Source organism: Hypomesus nipponensis, chromosome 12 (assembly GCF_054491055.1).
Source record: "Hypomesus nipponensis isolate SF chromosome 12, ASM5449105v1, whole genome shotgun sequence".
In the NCBI taxonomy this organism is placed as follows: domain Eukaryota; kingdom Metazoa; phylum Chordata; class Actinopteri; order Osmeriformes; family Osmeridae; genus Hypomesus; species Hypomesus nipponensis.
In genome coordinates this window covers 12,510,864-12,526,179 of record NC_140372.1, presented here as the reverse complement: position 1 = coordinate 12,526,179, position 15,316 = coordinate 12,510,864, and the positions used below count along the sequence as shown (strand labels likewise).

At 50.4% G+C, this 15,316-nt stretch overlaps 1 protein-coding gene across 2 annotated transcripts; it reads right to left on the bottom strand.

Moving 5' to 3' along the window:
* Window positions 1-719: 719 nt before the first annotated feature.
* Window positions 720-13,994, bottom strand: runx1 (RUNX family transcription factor 1). 2 transcript variants are annotated; one of them, XM_084667858.1, is made up of 7 exons: window positions 13,525-13,994; window positions 12,273-12,529; window positions 10,693-10,849; window positions 6,665-6,769; window positions 4,828-5,019; window positions 2,274-2,420; window positions 720-2,093 (listed from the first exon to the last, which is right to left on the bottom strand). In XM_084667858.1, the coding sequence occupies exons 1-7, from the start codon at window positions 13,550-13,552 to the stop codon at window positions 1,570-1,572; spliced, it is 1,410 nt and encodes a 469-aa protein (XP_084523984.1). In that variant the 5' UTR covers window positions 13,553-13,994; the 3' UTR covers window positions 720-1,569. The 2 variants fall into 2 exon arrangements, with proteins under 2 accessions (XP_084523984.1, XP_084523986.1); XM_084667860.1 differs by lacking the exon at window positions 4,828-5,019.
* Window positions 13,995-15,316: the final 1,322 nt, after the last annotated feature.

The window sequence follows — 15,316 nt, the reverse complement described above, 5'->3', positions numbered from 1 at the left end:
TTTTATCCCCCCCCCCTCTCCCTCCCTCCCTCCCTCCCTCCCTCCCTCCCTCCCTCCCTCCCTCCCTCCCTCCCTCCCTCCCTCCCTCCCTCCCTCCCTCCCTCCTCCCTCCCTCCCTCCCTCCCTCCCTCCCTCCCTCCCTCCCTCCCTCCCTCCCTCCCTCCCTCCCTCCCTCCCTCCCTCCCTCCCTCCCTCCCTCCCTTGCACACACAAACGTTCAAAAATGTCACATTGAGATTTCTCCAAAGTTTTACAGACTTGTGTCTGACTCCGAGGTGAGATGTCTGCCGTGGGCCAGTGTGACCCCGCGTCAGTTCAGCTTAGATCCCGCTGCTCGACTTTCCTGGAGAATATTTGGTTTTATGAGCTTTGGCCGGAGTCCTGGAGAAGGATTATAGCACGGTCCTCACAGCCGCACTCTGTGTGCCGTCTGTCTGGACAGGTCCACCTTTATTTAGCCCTGCGCGCGCGTGAATGTGTCTATCTGCGTGATTGAATGACACACACCCTTATCTGTGTGTATTCAGGGTTATAAAGCCTTTTGTACCTATCAGTGTGCGTGTGTACGTCTGGGACTGCAGACTGGCAATGAGGACATGCTGGGGCTTGTCTGTTTGCTCGTGTAAATTCTTCCTGGGTCAAGAATAGCGTACGGCTGTGAGTGTTAGTGTGTGCAATTGAGGAAGAGCGAGGATACAATGACAACATACACATTCGGGTTCCTTCTTCACAACAATATTTATATTCGTCAAGTGAAACAAAATGAAACGTGAGAAAAGGTGTATATGACGCTACTTTACATCTTACAAATCCCTGTGGGTGGCCGTTGATGACCTCACTAGACATCAACAGTGTCATTTACAGTCGAATGTTATGTACACGTGGAGGTGATTCATGAGTCTTGTGCATCCTCTCGACTTCCTCTGAAGACACATCCGCACACGCATGCGCGCGCTGGCGCACGCACACAACCGACATGAGATACGGAGAACCATAAAGACATTGTGAAATAAATAAATTAAGGAATCATTCAATGAACGGCCTGTGACCCACTGACTGTGTGTGGGTGACAGCTCTGCACCTCTGGACCAAGAAAGAGCCTTTAATGACCTTCAACTCTGACCCGGGAACAGTTGAACCTGTATCTTTCCCTCTCTCCAACCACGGTAATCCAGCTAACCAGCTGATGTAGGATCAGTGCATACATGTCCATGTGTCCAGAGAGCCACATGTGACAGCAGTCACTAACCGTGTGTGGACAGTGCTTGTCTCACGTGGGAAACCGAGTAGGGTTGAAGGAGGACCGTGGCACACCTGTACGCATGAGCCAAGACGGTACATCCACAACAATCATAAGAATGGCTAAGAACCCCTTTAGAAAAACAAGCGCGGCTGAATTCAGTCCTGTTCAATGCTTCATGCTTATCAGTATAAAATGGCACCCTGTAATTGGTTCCCGCCTAAACAATTATCCTTGATTTGTCCAATAGGAAACCTCCGGTACGAGTAACCTTTCCCCTCTCATTGACCAGCAGGCCTGTCCATCATCATTCCGCCTGTGAGCCACTTTCAATATGGCCGCCACACTGCCTCTGCCACCATATTGGTGGGTGAACTACTGTGACTTCCCTCTGCCTCCACGCCCACACCATCATTCTGATTGGGCAGAGACGGGTGCAGGAGGGCGGAGCCCGTGGATGCGTTGGTGCAAGGTGGAAGGATCCTTGGAGGCGAGCGATCTCCGCCTCCCCCCGCCATCATGGAGAAGTGGTATGACCCGGCCGCATTGCTGTAATACAGGTGATAGGGAGAGGAGCTGGTCTGGAAGGGTCCACCTTGGCCCTGAGGGGTGTTTGACGGGTAGGGCGGTGGGAGGTAGGTGTGGTAGCGGCCGGTGGGGGTGGACGCCATGGCGGTGGCCATGGAGAGGCCCAGGGTGCTGTTGGAGACGGGGGTGGGGGTGTAGGTGAAGGCGGCGGTGGGGGGATAGTGCATGCGCGGGTCGGAGAAGCGTCCGTCTGGGAGCGAGGGCAGGGAGGAGAAGGGGCGATCCAGGGTCATCCTGGGGTCACCGAACGCGGTGAGGTCAGGGCCTGCAAGGGGGAAGAGAAGAATAAGGAGATCGAGACCAAAACAAGGAGTGTTTTTCTCTGTGTGTGTGTGTGTGTGTGTGTGTGTGAAAGACACAGAAAACAGGGGTCAGAGAGAAAGATCCGGTGTGTGGGGTACGTGGGTGCGTGTGTGTGTGTATGTGTGGTGTGTGTGTGTGTTACCTGACAGGCGGCTGGGCAAGTCACCCAGAGACGAGCGGCTGGGCGAGATGGGCGTGCTGGAGTGGATGGTGGGCGTGGTCATCTGGCCCAGGTAGGGATAGGACGGCTCATAGGACCAGGAAGGGGAGGTCTGCATCTGCCTGGAGTCTAACACAGCACAGAGACCAGAGGGTCACACCTTCACACACGCACACACACAAACCCAACCCCCCTTCACCAGCTCTGTACACACCCGGAGAGGGCCACACACACACACACACACACACACAGTCACACACACGCCTCAGGGTCTATATTTGTTCTTGTCAGGCATCTGCTGAACAGGTAAAACATGAAACGTATGAGATCTCCCTGTGTAACTGGAGAGGGAGTGTGTGAACGTTTTAGACATGGGTGTATAAAACTATCGACACCTGCTCCCTCGCTCCACACACCTGGCAGAGAACAAGGGAGGAGGGAGAGAGAGGGACAAAGGGGAAGGGAGAAAGGGAAGACAAAAGAAAGGGGCCGAGATGGGAAAAGGGGGGAATGCATAGTAGAAAGATGGAGGGAGAGATGGTCGGGGATGAAGGAGAGAGAAGAGGAAGTGATTAACTTGGTGCGGGGGTGGACAAGCTGGGGAGGAGGGCCTCACTGAGTGTGTTTGTGCGTGTGTGTATGCATGTGTGTATGTGTGTGTGTGAGTGTGTTCTCTCTAAGGCAGCCAGTCTTTCTCCCTGTGGTCTAATAAACGGCAGTGATCACCCGCATACTTGCAGACAAAAGGTTGTGTGTAGGTGTGTGTGTGTGTGCGTGTGTGTCTGTGTGTGGCTCCTACAGCCTCGCAGACAGAGAGAGGAAGCAAATTGCACACAGCAGCCAAGACGTCAGTGGCCTTTTTAAGTGCAGCCAACTCCCCAAAGTGCTGCGCACTGGGCCCTAGGCCCTGTGCCAAGGCCCCCTGAAGCCCCCTCCTTTCCTGGCTCCGTCCCCAGGCTCTGGAGCTCTGATCTGGGGCAGGAGTCACACATGGCTGGGTGGGTGGCTGGAGGCGGCCCTCTGCATCCGGTGCTGCTGCTGGGGCTGCGGCTCATTCATTTTTACTGCATTCCCACACACATGCAAACAGACACACACTCGCACGGACACAGAGCTGGGAGATACTCTACAACTAATCTGGAGTATGTTGTTTTGAATAGTTTGAATGAGGGTACCGTGTCTAATGAGCAGAGGGAAAACACACACACACACACACACACATGCACACACATCAACACACACAGCTTGAGCACAGAGCCCTCAAAGACGGCATGCCAACTAACACTGGCACGAGAGTCATACAGGCTGAACAGACACACACACACACTATGGTTCCAGCTGCCAAGGATTTTCACAAAACTGGAAAGAGAGGGAGACAGAGATGGAGGTGAAGAGCGGGTAAAAAAGAGAGAGGGCAAAGAAAGAAGGAGGGAGGAGTGGAGAAAGGGAGGGGGAAAAGAGAAGTCTTGAATGACTTAATAACGGTTTCCGCTGGCAACCATCCCAATGCTATTTCTGGCCTCAGTATCAGAACAACCCACAAGACAGGAAGCGTCAGGACTTGCCCCTCTCCCTCCTCGCTTCTCCATCCATCCATCCATCCATTCATCTTTCTCTGGTTTTATCCACATCCCCCCCTTCTTCTTCATCTCTGTATGGCTGTTTATTACCTCCCTACAATCCACTGCACCTACCGTATGTGTACATTCTTTTAAATTCCTCAATTTTTTAACCATCCTCGTGATACCTTTACAACACTTTCTAGTCAGGATAGCCATTGTGACATAAGCGATTGGTCAACAGTTGTTTTGACGAATGTGTATCTTTCATGGTAACAGCCAACCGTTGCGTGAGAAGGTGTATGTTTTGGTTTGGCATAGAGGACTTTTCACACAGCTCAACTTCCTGTCAGCTAACTCTCACTTCCTCCTCCTCTCTGTGGCTGCATCTTTTACTTCAATTTTTGATCTGTAGGCATTTCTGCTTTATTAATGATCGTGACATTATGGGAAAAAATAGACGGACAGGAGAGATAAAGTGAGAGAAAGAGAGAGAGATATATACAATGACATGCAGCAAATGGCCTGGGCTGGAATCAAACCCGGGCCGCTGTGGTAAGCCTTAGTATTTGTACCCAAAGATTCCCTACTTCCTTCCTTCTGCTGGTTAGTCACTGACACATGCACAGACTTACACATGCACAGACTGACGCCGGCGCGATCGCACACACTTCTGCGTGCACGCACGCTCGTTGATACGCACACGTGCGCACACACCTCGCAAGCTAATTCCATCTCAACCGCAGATGTGGAGAAGCGAAACAGAAAACCGCGTTTGGATGTCAGAGAATGAGAGTCCAGGACTTAACCGTCAACCACAATGGGCTGGGGCAAAACCACAGAAGAGGAAGCACAGGTACGTCAGAAAGACAGACCCCCTACACACACACACACACACACACACACAGCCTTCAGACCGTCCAAAACGTCTACGCTTGCGCCATGCGCGTGAGGCCTAAGGAGGTAGATGGACCCACCTGGAATCTGTGAGTGGGAGGGGCTGGTGAAAGGGGCGGGGTGGAGGGCTGGCCGGGTGTTTGGCGTAGGGGCGTGGTGATGGTGAGGGGGCGTGACCCTCATGGTGTTCCGCCTTAGCTGCTCCAGCTCGCTCAGGCGCTCAGAGAAGGCCAGCGCGCCTGGCTTTACGTCATCGAGCTTCTGCCTGTGGCCTACAACACACACACACACACACACAGAGACGACACGGAGTTAGAGAGACAGCATCGCACGCACTCGCACACAAAAGGGGATTCGTTCGCACACACCCGGGAGCAGATGAGGTTCTACCAGTGGTCCACGATGACAACTTCTAGAATCCCAATTTCCGTCAATCCCCTATCTGTCTACATCCATGCTGTGGAACACCACAGACTGTCAAAGGCAAGAGGCCCTTTACACGTTTTGTCAAAGCGAATCGAATAAATCTTGATTCGTTGAGCCCATTTTACAGACAGACATGTAGAGAGGGATGAAAAGAGGCCGGTCAGTGTGCTGTGAAGGGTGAGGAGATGGGGAGGGGAGACGGGATGGAGGGATGCAGTGTCAGAGAGAGAGAGAGAGAGAGAGAGAGAGAGGGGGAGAGAGAGAGAGAGAGAGAGAGGGAGAGAGAGAGAGAGAGAGAGAGAGAGAGAGAGAGAGAGAGAGAGAGAGAGAGAGAGAGAGAGAGAGAGAGAGAGAGAGGGAGAGGGAGAGAGAGACAAAAAGGACAGCCAGCAAGAGTGAGTGAGTACAGCCAGCTTGCCTCAGCTGTGAAAAACCATCACTCATCTTCATCCGCCCACCCAGACATGCACGCGTGCGCACACACACACACACACACACACACAAGCACAGAGCTGGCGCGTTGGGAGGAAGTGGTGCTGTAACTAGAGCCTGTGTCTCAGCCCTTTGAAGCACACGCCAGAACCTAGAATCTGGCCAGCCAGCCAGCCACACACGCACGCACACACACACACACACACACACATACAGACACACACACACACACACACAGACTCTGAGCCAGCCAGACCGTTGACAGAGTCTCACGGCGCCCAACATCAGATTCCCAAACCGGAATAACAGACCAACGGGGAGTCAGAATGTTAACGGCTGTGAGGGCCAGACGCAGACACTGAGCTAGAGAGTCCCGCCGCGTCACTCCATCTTCCTGCCAGACCCCCAAATAGAAACCCAACCATCCGCTAACCCTCCAACGCCGCCCCTACTCCGCCCCTGGCTGTCAGACCCATTGTTGTCCTAACACTGAATGTCGATGGCTACGTGTGATGAAGACGATTCCGAATGCTAACGAGGATCGCTAGGATGGAGGCACCGAGGACAGCGGGGATGTCAGTGATGGTGATGATGGTGGTGGAGGAGGAGGATGAGGAGGAAGAGGTGGAGGAGGAAGAGGTGGAGGAGGATGAGGTGGAGGAGGATGAGGAGGATGATGAAGGAGGAGGAAGAGATGGAGGAGGATGGTGAAGGAGGAGGATGATGAAGGAGGGGGAAGAGATGGAGGAGGATGGTGAAGGAGGAGGATGATGAAGGAGGGGGAAGAGATGGAGGAGGATGGTGAAAGAGGAGGATGATGAAGGAGGGGGAAGAGATGGAGGAAGATGGTGAAGGAGGAGGATGATGAAAGAGGGGGAAGAGATGGAGGAGGATGGTGAAGGAGGAGGATGATGAAGGAGGAGGAAGAGATGAAGGAGGATGGTGAAGGAGGAGGATGAGATGGAGAAGGATAATGAAGGAGGAGGATGAGGAGGATGATGAAGGAGGAGGAAGAGGAGGAGGATGACGAAGGAGGAGGAGGATGAAGGAGGTACTCACGTCGTGGCTCGCGGGGCCCATCCACGGTGATCTTGATGGCCCTCTGGTAGGTGGCCACCTGGGGGGGGTTGGTGAACACCGTGATGGTCAGAGTGAAGCTCTTCCCTGGTGGAGGAGGAGGGGATGGGGGGGGGGGGACCAAGAGAACGGCAGAGAGAAAGAAAAGAAAACGAGGTCGTCACTTGTTGGGTGGGCCTGCCGTACACACCAGCACCCTCGCCTCACGGTTCACGGACGCCATGTTGGCCGCGGCCGTTTCACGCGGACCGCGCACTTTCGGCGGTCCTGTCCTTTCTTGCGGGGTCACACGTAAAATACACATTGTTTCCCACTACAGTACCTTAAAGTCTGGCCTTTTCCATTGTAAAAAAAAGTCTGCAGGCTGCACAGCTAGACACCATATCCTCTATCTACACGTCCCCATCTATGTTTAGTTTCCCTCCCTCCCTCCCTCCCTCCCTCCCTCCCTCCCTCCCTCCCTCCCTCCCTCCCTCCCTCCCTCCCTCCCTCCCTCCCTCCCTCCCTCCCTCCCTCCCTCCCTCCCTCCCTCCCTCCCTCCCTCCCTCCCTCCCTCCCTCCCTCCCTCCCTCCCTCCCTCCTTCTCTCTCTCTCTCCCTCCCTCTCTCTCTCCTCAGATGGCCTGTGTCTGCTCCGTACATTAGCACAGCCTCAGACAGGAATAACCCCGGGCCAGAGAGATATCACAGTGAGAGCTAGACCCCATGGCCCCACGCCTATTTACTCCTCGTAAACACACATGTAAACACGCACGTAAACACACACGTAAACGCGCATGCAGAGCGCGAGTGGACACGCGTGTGCAAGCGCAGACGTGCTCGCGCGGGCAAATGTGAATGTGTTTATGGCCATGTGTGTGTGTGTATGTGTGTGTGTGAGAGAGAGAGAGAGAGAGAGAGAGAGAGAGGGAGAGAGAGAGAGAGAGAGAGAGAGAGAGAGAGAGAGAGAGAGAGAGAGGGATTGGCTGGTATAGCCGCCGCGTGACTAATCCAGTCAGTGAGTCTGGCGTTGAGAGCACAAGGCCGACTGTCTGTCTTGTGTGTGCGGGTGCGTGTGTACGTTTGTGTGTATGTATTGTGTAAGCGTGTGTATGTGTGTGTTTATGGACGTATATATGATCCACCTATGTATGTATCTATTGATGGATGTGTATGTATGTATGCTTTTTCATTTGAACAGCGTATGTCATGTGTACGTGTGTGTGTGTGTGTGTGTGTGCGTGTGTGTGTGTGTGTGTGTGGAAAGAGGAGAAGGGGGATTTCCTATATTCTCCCTGCAACTGTCCATCACTCAACGCCAAGCTTGGGTGTATTGTCCAGTACAAAACCACACACACACACACACACGCACACACACACACACACAGACACCCCCCTCCCACACACACACACACTTGTTGGCCACCATGGAGGTACGGGCACCCAGGGGGGGCAGGCAGAGGCTGTGCCAAGGCTGGAATAGAGTTACCACACACAGACAAGCTAACGCCAACCTAGAGCTGGGCGTCTGTTACAGCACACACACACACACACACACCACCTGCTGACCACTGGGAAGTCTGTGGCCACACACACTTGGAGAAGACCAGGTGGTAATGTTTCTGTGAGAGCACATGCGAGGGATCTAAACTCGGTTTGGTTCCTGTACCACGACAAAGCTTCATATGTCATTATAGGGTTTGGGTTCGTCGCTCAATACTGAGAGATGTGTACAGACACACACACACTCTCTCTCTCTTGCACGCACGCACGCACGCACACCACACACACACAGAAGTTGCCATGAATATGCAGTTTTAGTATCTGTTAGAGAGACATGAAGTCTGAGAGGCAGACTGCTTAAGGGACATCCCCTGGTACAAAGCTGTAGTGTGTGTGTGTGTGTGTGTGTGTTTGTGTGTGTGCGAGAGAGAGAGAGAGTAAGTCATGCTCTATAGATGTGAACGTCGACAAAAATGTGCAATTCTGCACAAATGAATGGAGGGATGGATGGATAGATAGATAGAGGTATGGGGTGGATAGAGGGAGTGTCTACGCTCGTGTCCTTGGCCAGTTTAGTGATTCACAATGACTCACTGAGAACCCAGAAAGTGAGGAAGGGCGAGAGAGAGAAAGACGGAGAGAGAAAGGAAAGAAGAGACGGAGAAAGCGGTTGCAAACATCCTGCTGCGTTGGATCGGCAAGGACGTCACGGAGAGGGGCTGATCGAGGGATACATGTGGCGCAAAAGAGTGAGCGAGAGAGAGAGAAGGGAGAGAGTTGCTGTGGTCTTTGCGGCCCGAGGGGTTGTCAATCTGTCTGTCTGATCAGACACCATCACTGCTTGTCTGCGTATGTCTGTGCCTGTAAGACAGGGTGTGGGTGGAGGTGAATGTACATGGTGCGTATGTGTCTGGGTGCGTGTGTCGGTGAGTGTATGTGAGTATTGCAATCGTGTGTGTGAATGTATGGGCGAGGGTGTGAACGAGTGACTATATATGGGTGTATGAGTGTGTATCCACGTGTTGTCTTGGTGTGTGTGTGTGTGTGTGTGAGAGAGTGGAGGCTTTTCCTCTGCTTACATTTCTCCAGGGCTTACAGTACAGAGAAGACTGTTTACTCAGGGTCTATCTCGCTGTAATCGCCCCTATCAACAGCAGGCTGCTTTTGTCTGGTTACTCACACACGCACACATACACACCTTACGTATGTGTGAAAGCCCCTTTAATCTTGGCGTAAGTATGTGTGTGAGTGTGTGTGTGCGTTGCAGGTCCAGACTTGTTGACTTGTTGCACAGGGGTAGTCTGTTCATCACAGTGGTTCCTATCTGCATTGGCCAATCACAGCTATCTTATCGACATTCTGAATAAAACTGCCTGTGTGTGTGTGTTTCCCCGAAGCACCGGGGACTGCAGTTTTGTTTGTGTGTGTGACGGACATTGTGTAAGAGAGAGGTAAGGCCCAGAGGAAAGGAGGAACTACGCGTGAATAAGAGAGAACTGCATGCACACACACACACACACACACACACACACAGGCAGGCATCATTCCGTCTAGTTACACCACACACGTTACTTCTCCAATCCACTACGCCATCCACACCTAACAGGCGAATCTGTCTCCCAACATTCTGACCACAACACCACCGTAAAAACACCCAGGCTCACCACAATCATGTGTGTGGATGTTGGCATGCGTGTGTGTCTTCATGTACAGTATGTGTGTCAAAGGGGGTGTAAACTTCCACTAAGCTATGTGCCAGACTGTTGACCTAATAGTACAATAAGCTGAATGAAAGAGAGATACAGAGAGAGAAGAAGACACACAGAAAAAACTGTTTGAAGAGTAACTAATGTACACAGAAGCCAATGTTTTAAATAGATAAGAGCCTGGCATTTGCCTGCATCTGATTTGGAGGCAACAGTCTGTCGTGTCCGTTAGACAGAAAGGGAGAAGGAAGGGACTGGACAGGAATGGTAAGAGAAGAAAGAGGGAGAGAAAGAGTGATGAGACAGAGAGGTTTCGACGGCCGAGTCACGTGGGAGATACATGTTATTTCAACCAACAAAGTTCTTGACAAAGTTCAAATTCAGCCTTTAAATTGGACCTCTGATGACCAGAGGGCTGATTCTGCTGTTAACCCCCCCCCCCCCCCCCCCCCTCATGGTGATATCTGATTGTTGTTGTTCTCAAGAAGAGTTTGTCCTTGGTACAAACTGACTGATGCGACACAGCAGCTAAAGAACAGAGGCTCCAGAGACATTACACCGATGAGTCAGATGTGAAGGTATGTGTGTGGGCGTTCATAAGATAAAGAGAGGTGGGGGGGGGCGGCGGACAGAGAGACAGAGAGAGAGAGAGAGAGGGGGGGGGGGACAGAAGGTGAGAGACTGATAGAAAGACAGAGGAAGAGCGAAAGCAACATAAAGAAATAGAGAGTGGGAGAGAGACAGACAGACAGGCGGGGGGGGGGGCGGGGGGGGCGGTTGGGTGTGTGTGGGAGTGTGTGTGTGGGAGTGTGTGCGTGTGTACCTCGTCCACTGCGGCCCACGAAGCGCAGGTCGTTGAAGCGGGCCACCTGGTTCTTGATGGCGGCGGTAGCGTTGCGGAGCTCAGCTGAGTAGTTCTCATCGTTGCCTGCCATCACCGTAACCAAGGTACCATCTGGGATGTCTCCCAGGGCAACCACCTAGAATGGTCATCGCCAGAGAGAGAGAGAGAGAGAGAGAGAGAGAGAGAGAGAGAGAGAGAGAGAGAGAGAGAGAGAGAGAGAGAGAGAGAGAGAGAGAGAGAGAGAGAGAGAGACAGTGTGAGAGAGAGAGATTTAGCTACTTTGGAAAAATATAAAACAAACAACAAATAGAATTCTGAATAGAAGAACTTTTTTCCCCAAGGCAAAACACAGAATGTACTTCATAAGGAAAGTATTTGACTAAAGATCCCGGCACCAAAGCAGAGCCCTGTGAGCCTGTGGTGTGTGAGGCAGCTAGCGAGGGTGGAGGACTGATGGTGCCTCTCTACCTCGGCTCCACACCCAAAGCAAATAGAAGCAAGGAGGGTCATTTTCATATGAACTGTAATCATACCAAAGCATCAACGTGCAAATTTACAGTGGAGATACCGCAAACTGTTCCCTTCAGTTTTTATAGAAAAAAGTCTGCAAAAGCCCTCAATCACACGCACACGTACACACACATTCTAATATGTGCATGAGGTTGGAAAATACGGGTTTTGGCAATCTTTTTTTAGTTTACATTCTCTGGGCAGCTAGGGGAAGTACGGAAGTCAGACATGAGAAAGAGGGGGAGGAAAGCACACACACACACACACAACCCCCCCCCCCACACACACACACACAACCCCCCCCCCACACACACACACACACACACAGACGCAGACATAAGAGAGATGGCTAGCAGTGGACCATGAAAATGATCTTGCAGAACAAACAATAATAAGGAAACAATTATGAAGCTCTCCTACCAAGCTGACAACAGACCAAAACACTGTGGAAAACATCCTCCATTAGAACTTAATGGCAATGACATCCGGCCACAGCGTTGTGCATAATGGGGAAAATTCAATCAATCTAATATGTTATTTTTTTCTAAAAGCATATTTTTTTCTAATAGCTCATAAAAAATGTTGTCGCAAAGTGCTTGAAAGCCACCCCTCCCTAAAATTACAATTAATTCCTAGAGCAACCAAAATCAACTATTTGTCATTTGTGACGATTACCCATTTTGAAAACTATAGAAATTATAATGAAATATAATTTATCTAATTCATTGACACTAGAAATGACACTGGTGTGACAACAGTGACAGATTTGACGTTATTTTGGGCAGGCACCCCATTTACATCTGAATTTTTTTCATGTATACCTGACTTTTGCTTCCATCTTTTAGTGACCAAAAAGTGTAACACACCTACACCCACACATACGTCTGAAGACTGACCTCTCAGCTCACTGACATCAGCCAGACAGTCCAAAAAAGAATTCCCTCAATGCCTACAAATAAAACCAGGGCACCTAAATACCCCCAACACGTTCTCTACATCCCCCCTCCCCCCCCCCCCTCACACACACACACACACACATGCAGGCTTACCTTGAAGGCAATGGGCAGAGTCTTGTTGCAGCGCCAGTGAGTGGGCAGGATCGAGCACAGGAAGTTGGGGCTGTCCGTCCTCACCAGCTCTCCCGGGTGGTCTGACAGCACCTCCACCATGCCCCTGTCCGCCATGCGCAGCTTGCTCACCAGGGCAGCGCCACTGCTGTCCTGGGCCCCCAGGGGCAAGCCCTCGCTCACCTTCCCAGAGGAGAGGGTAGTGGATGGGGGAGTGAAGCGCCGACCGGGGGGATGGTCTGAGGGACACAATGTGGTGGGTGAGGAGATACTGAAGATGCAGTCACACACTCTTGAATGCCATTTGTACAAAGTTGGGTACACATTCTTCTCATTTACAGGTAAACAGCCAAGACAATGTTTCATTTTTTTCTCAATGTATTTCTGTCTTAAAATGAAGTAAAATTATATCATGATCTTTGCCCAAATGTTCATAAAATTAGATAATTGCCAATGGAATTTTAAAGACGTCAGATAAATACCGTAGGCTTATTTAAAGTATAATAACGCTAATATAATCAGATGTACAATGTCTGTTTATTAAGTTGTGTTTCGGTATTGGAAGTCAGTTATTTTGCACGACTGTAAACGTGGTCGCCAGAACTACTTGAAAACAAAGTTAAAAAAATAAATATAATATAACAGTGAACCGAGCCAAACCCGAAGACCTGGAAGCACGTGAAACGTCCCCGTTAAAACCACACGGCGCTGCTTTCTGACAGGGCCCCGGCGCGCGCTGTCGGTCTGACTGTCACTCAGCCAACCACAATCGATGCCACATGCTAGCGGTTTGGAACAAACGGGGGTTTAAAAACCGCCGCTGCCTCGTCTCCAAACACACACTCACAGTGTGCCACGAGACTTACTGAACCCCAACAGAAGTATTGGGTTTACTGTGGTAGGCTACATGGTGAGTGAAGTTTATGAGAAATGGTTCAAGCGAATACTTTGCTCATGCATAACCCAGTATTTGCGTGCGTTGTGTGAGGTACATCACGGAAACGTAATTTCAGGAGGAAATAAAGCCAACTGTCACTTCTGCGTTGAGTAATGGTTGGTCAAATAGGCTACGGCCATAGCCTACTGGTGCGGCGAGTGACGGCTGAGCAGAAAGGAGAAGTTCATCGGATGTCAACTGAACGGTTCTCCGTGATGCGTAAAAACAAGCAAGTCATTCATGCACAGAAATGAAACATTAATTAAACAAGCCAACAACGGAATCAAAGAGTCGTACCGTATTTGGAGTCCCAGAGAAAGACCATTTGTCCACCGCAGTATAGTAATTTACCTCTGCGAATTACTGATATAGTTAGAATGTCCGCTTTCGTTCAACTTCTCCCGAGACGCATAGAGCGTCAGTTGAAATCAAGCAGAGGAGGTATCCGCGTGCGCTAGTCTGGCGCGTGATTGGGGCTGTGCACTGGAGTCAATTACAGCCCGTTATAGCCTGGTGTGTGATGTCCACATTCTGTGATCCGTGATATAGAAGCCAAGCCCCGAAATTCAACAACTTTAAAGTGGTAGGCAAAAGATATAGCAAAACTACCAGGTGCGGCAACTCGGGCGCTCTTCGAATCGCTGTCTCAAAAAATATCTTCGTATCTTCTTTCTGTCGAGGTTATATATTTGTTTACACGACCACCTCGCTGTACCGAAAACACCCTGGTTTAATTGTCTCCGTTTTTGAGAGGGATTAAGTTAGGATGTGTACGCTATGAATGAACGTCCCGACAGTGAGGCAGGCTTTTACTGGCAGTGGGCAGTGTTGGAATGTAGCCCTCTAGGGTGGTTTTGCATAGGCAAATATTAACCAATGAGATTAGGCGACAACGAAGAGCTCTTGAGGGATTAACCAATCGGAGCAGCGTCCGTCTAAGGAGGGTGTGGCCTGAGGACTCGGGCTCTCGCCAGTCAATGGAATTCCACTGTGGGACTGCGGTGCGCAAGGTTTGGTGAGACGGCCGCAGCGGTCTCGCTCTGGTATTGTGGTTTTGGTTTTTACTGTTTAAGTCAACAGCGTGCAACACGAGTGACAACTGTGGCAGAAGACAAATACACAGACAAATAAACAGAGACCATGTAGACATTTAAACAATGTCAAATTCCGTGGTCAAATTGACAATTTAAACCACTGGTAACCTAACTGATATTGAACAAAAACTAAATTCCGCACAATGTCAGATATTTCTACGTGGCTAAACGTAATATTAGGCTATACGTTTCATAAGATAAGTCATGTGGCAGAGATGCAGAGCATACGAATAAAAGCTAATAAAGATCTTGCACCCACAATATTTATTATATCCAGAGAAGGAGATGTAAAGGCCTAGAACTCATAAATTCCCAGACGCCGTAGGCTACTATCTAAAAGTTCTGTCAGGAGTCAGATACAGTTTTAGCTATTCTAGGACAACGATAGTCACGGCGTCACCAGTCCGGCCGGATGACCAGCCTGCACCAGATCTGCGAATAGATTACACGAAGATGCCGCATTTTAGGGACGATATCCCGTTTCCAGCAGGCCTGTTTCCCTTAAAAACATGGATCGTTTCCAGACTGATGATGTGGACTAAGACGCCGTCGTTAGAGTAGCCTATAGGCCTAATGCCTCAGAAGAACCTATTCACGAGAAACACCATAATCAGCTGTAACATGTGTGCTATGTCTCTGCTTATCACATGAAAACATGAACAAACTCACTGATTAAGAAGATGAACTAACTAAGGAACGTGCTCTGTCAGAACTCGTCACTTTGGTCTAAATGTATTCAATCTCCATAGAAAATCAAGTTTCCAAACAGAGTGCTCAATTGTGCTAAATCATAATCTAAGTTTTGGCTCACTGTAGGCCAGATGACCATGGCCACACTGCGTCGTTGTAGTATTCCGAATGACCCACAGGGGGTAGCATCTCATCTGAATCTCAAACAGGCAATAAAAAAAAGACATGCTCTCCCTCACCGAACTGAATGTCATAGCGTACGATGGTTGGATACTGAATGCATAACAAATATTTTCCCTATAGAA

What these genes read in the sequence shown, in the direction of transcription:
- runx1 (XM_084667858.1), bottom strand. Translation starts at nt 13,552, where the DNA reads ATGGTCTTTCTCTGGGACTCCAAATACG. An exon ending in CTCTGCCCATTGCCTTCAAG is followed by an intron (nt 10,850 to 12,272) that starts GTAAGCCTGCAT and finishes TGACCATTCTAG; the next exon opens with GTGGTTGCCCTGGGAGACAT. An exon ending in TGGGCCCCGCGAGCCACGAC is followed by an intron (nt 5,020 to 6,664) that starts GTGAGTACCTCC and finishes TGTGTGTTGTAG; the next exon opens with GCCACAGGCAGAAGCTCGAT.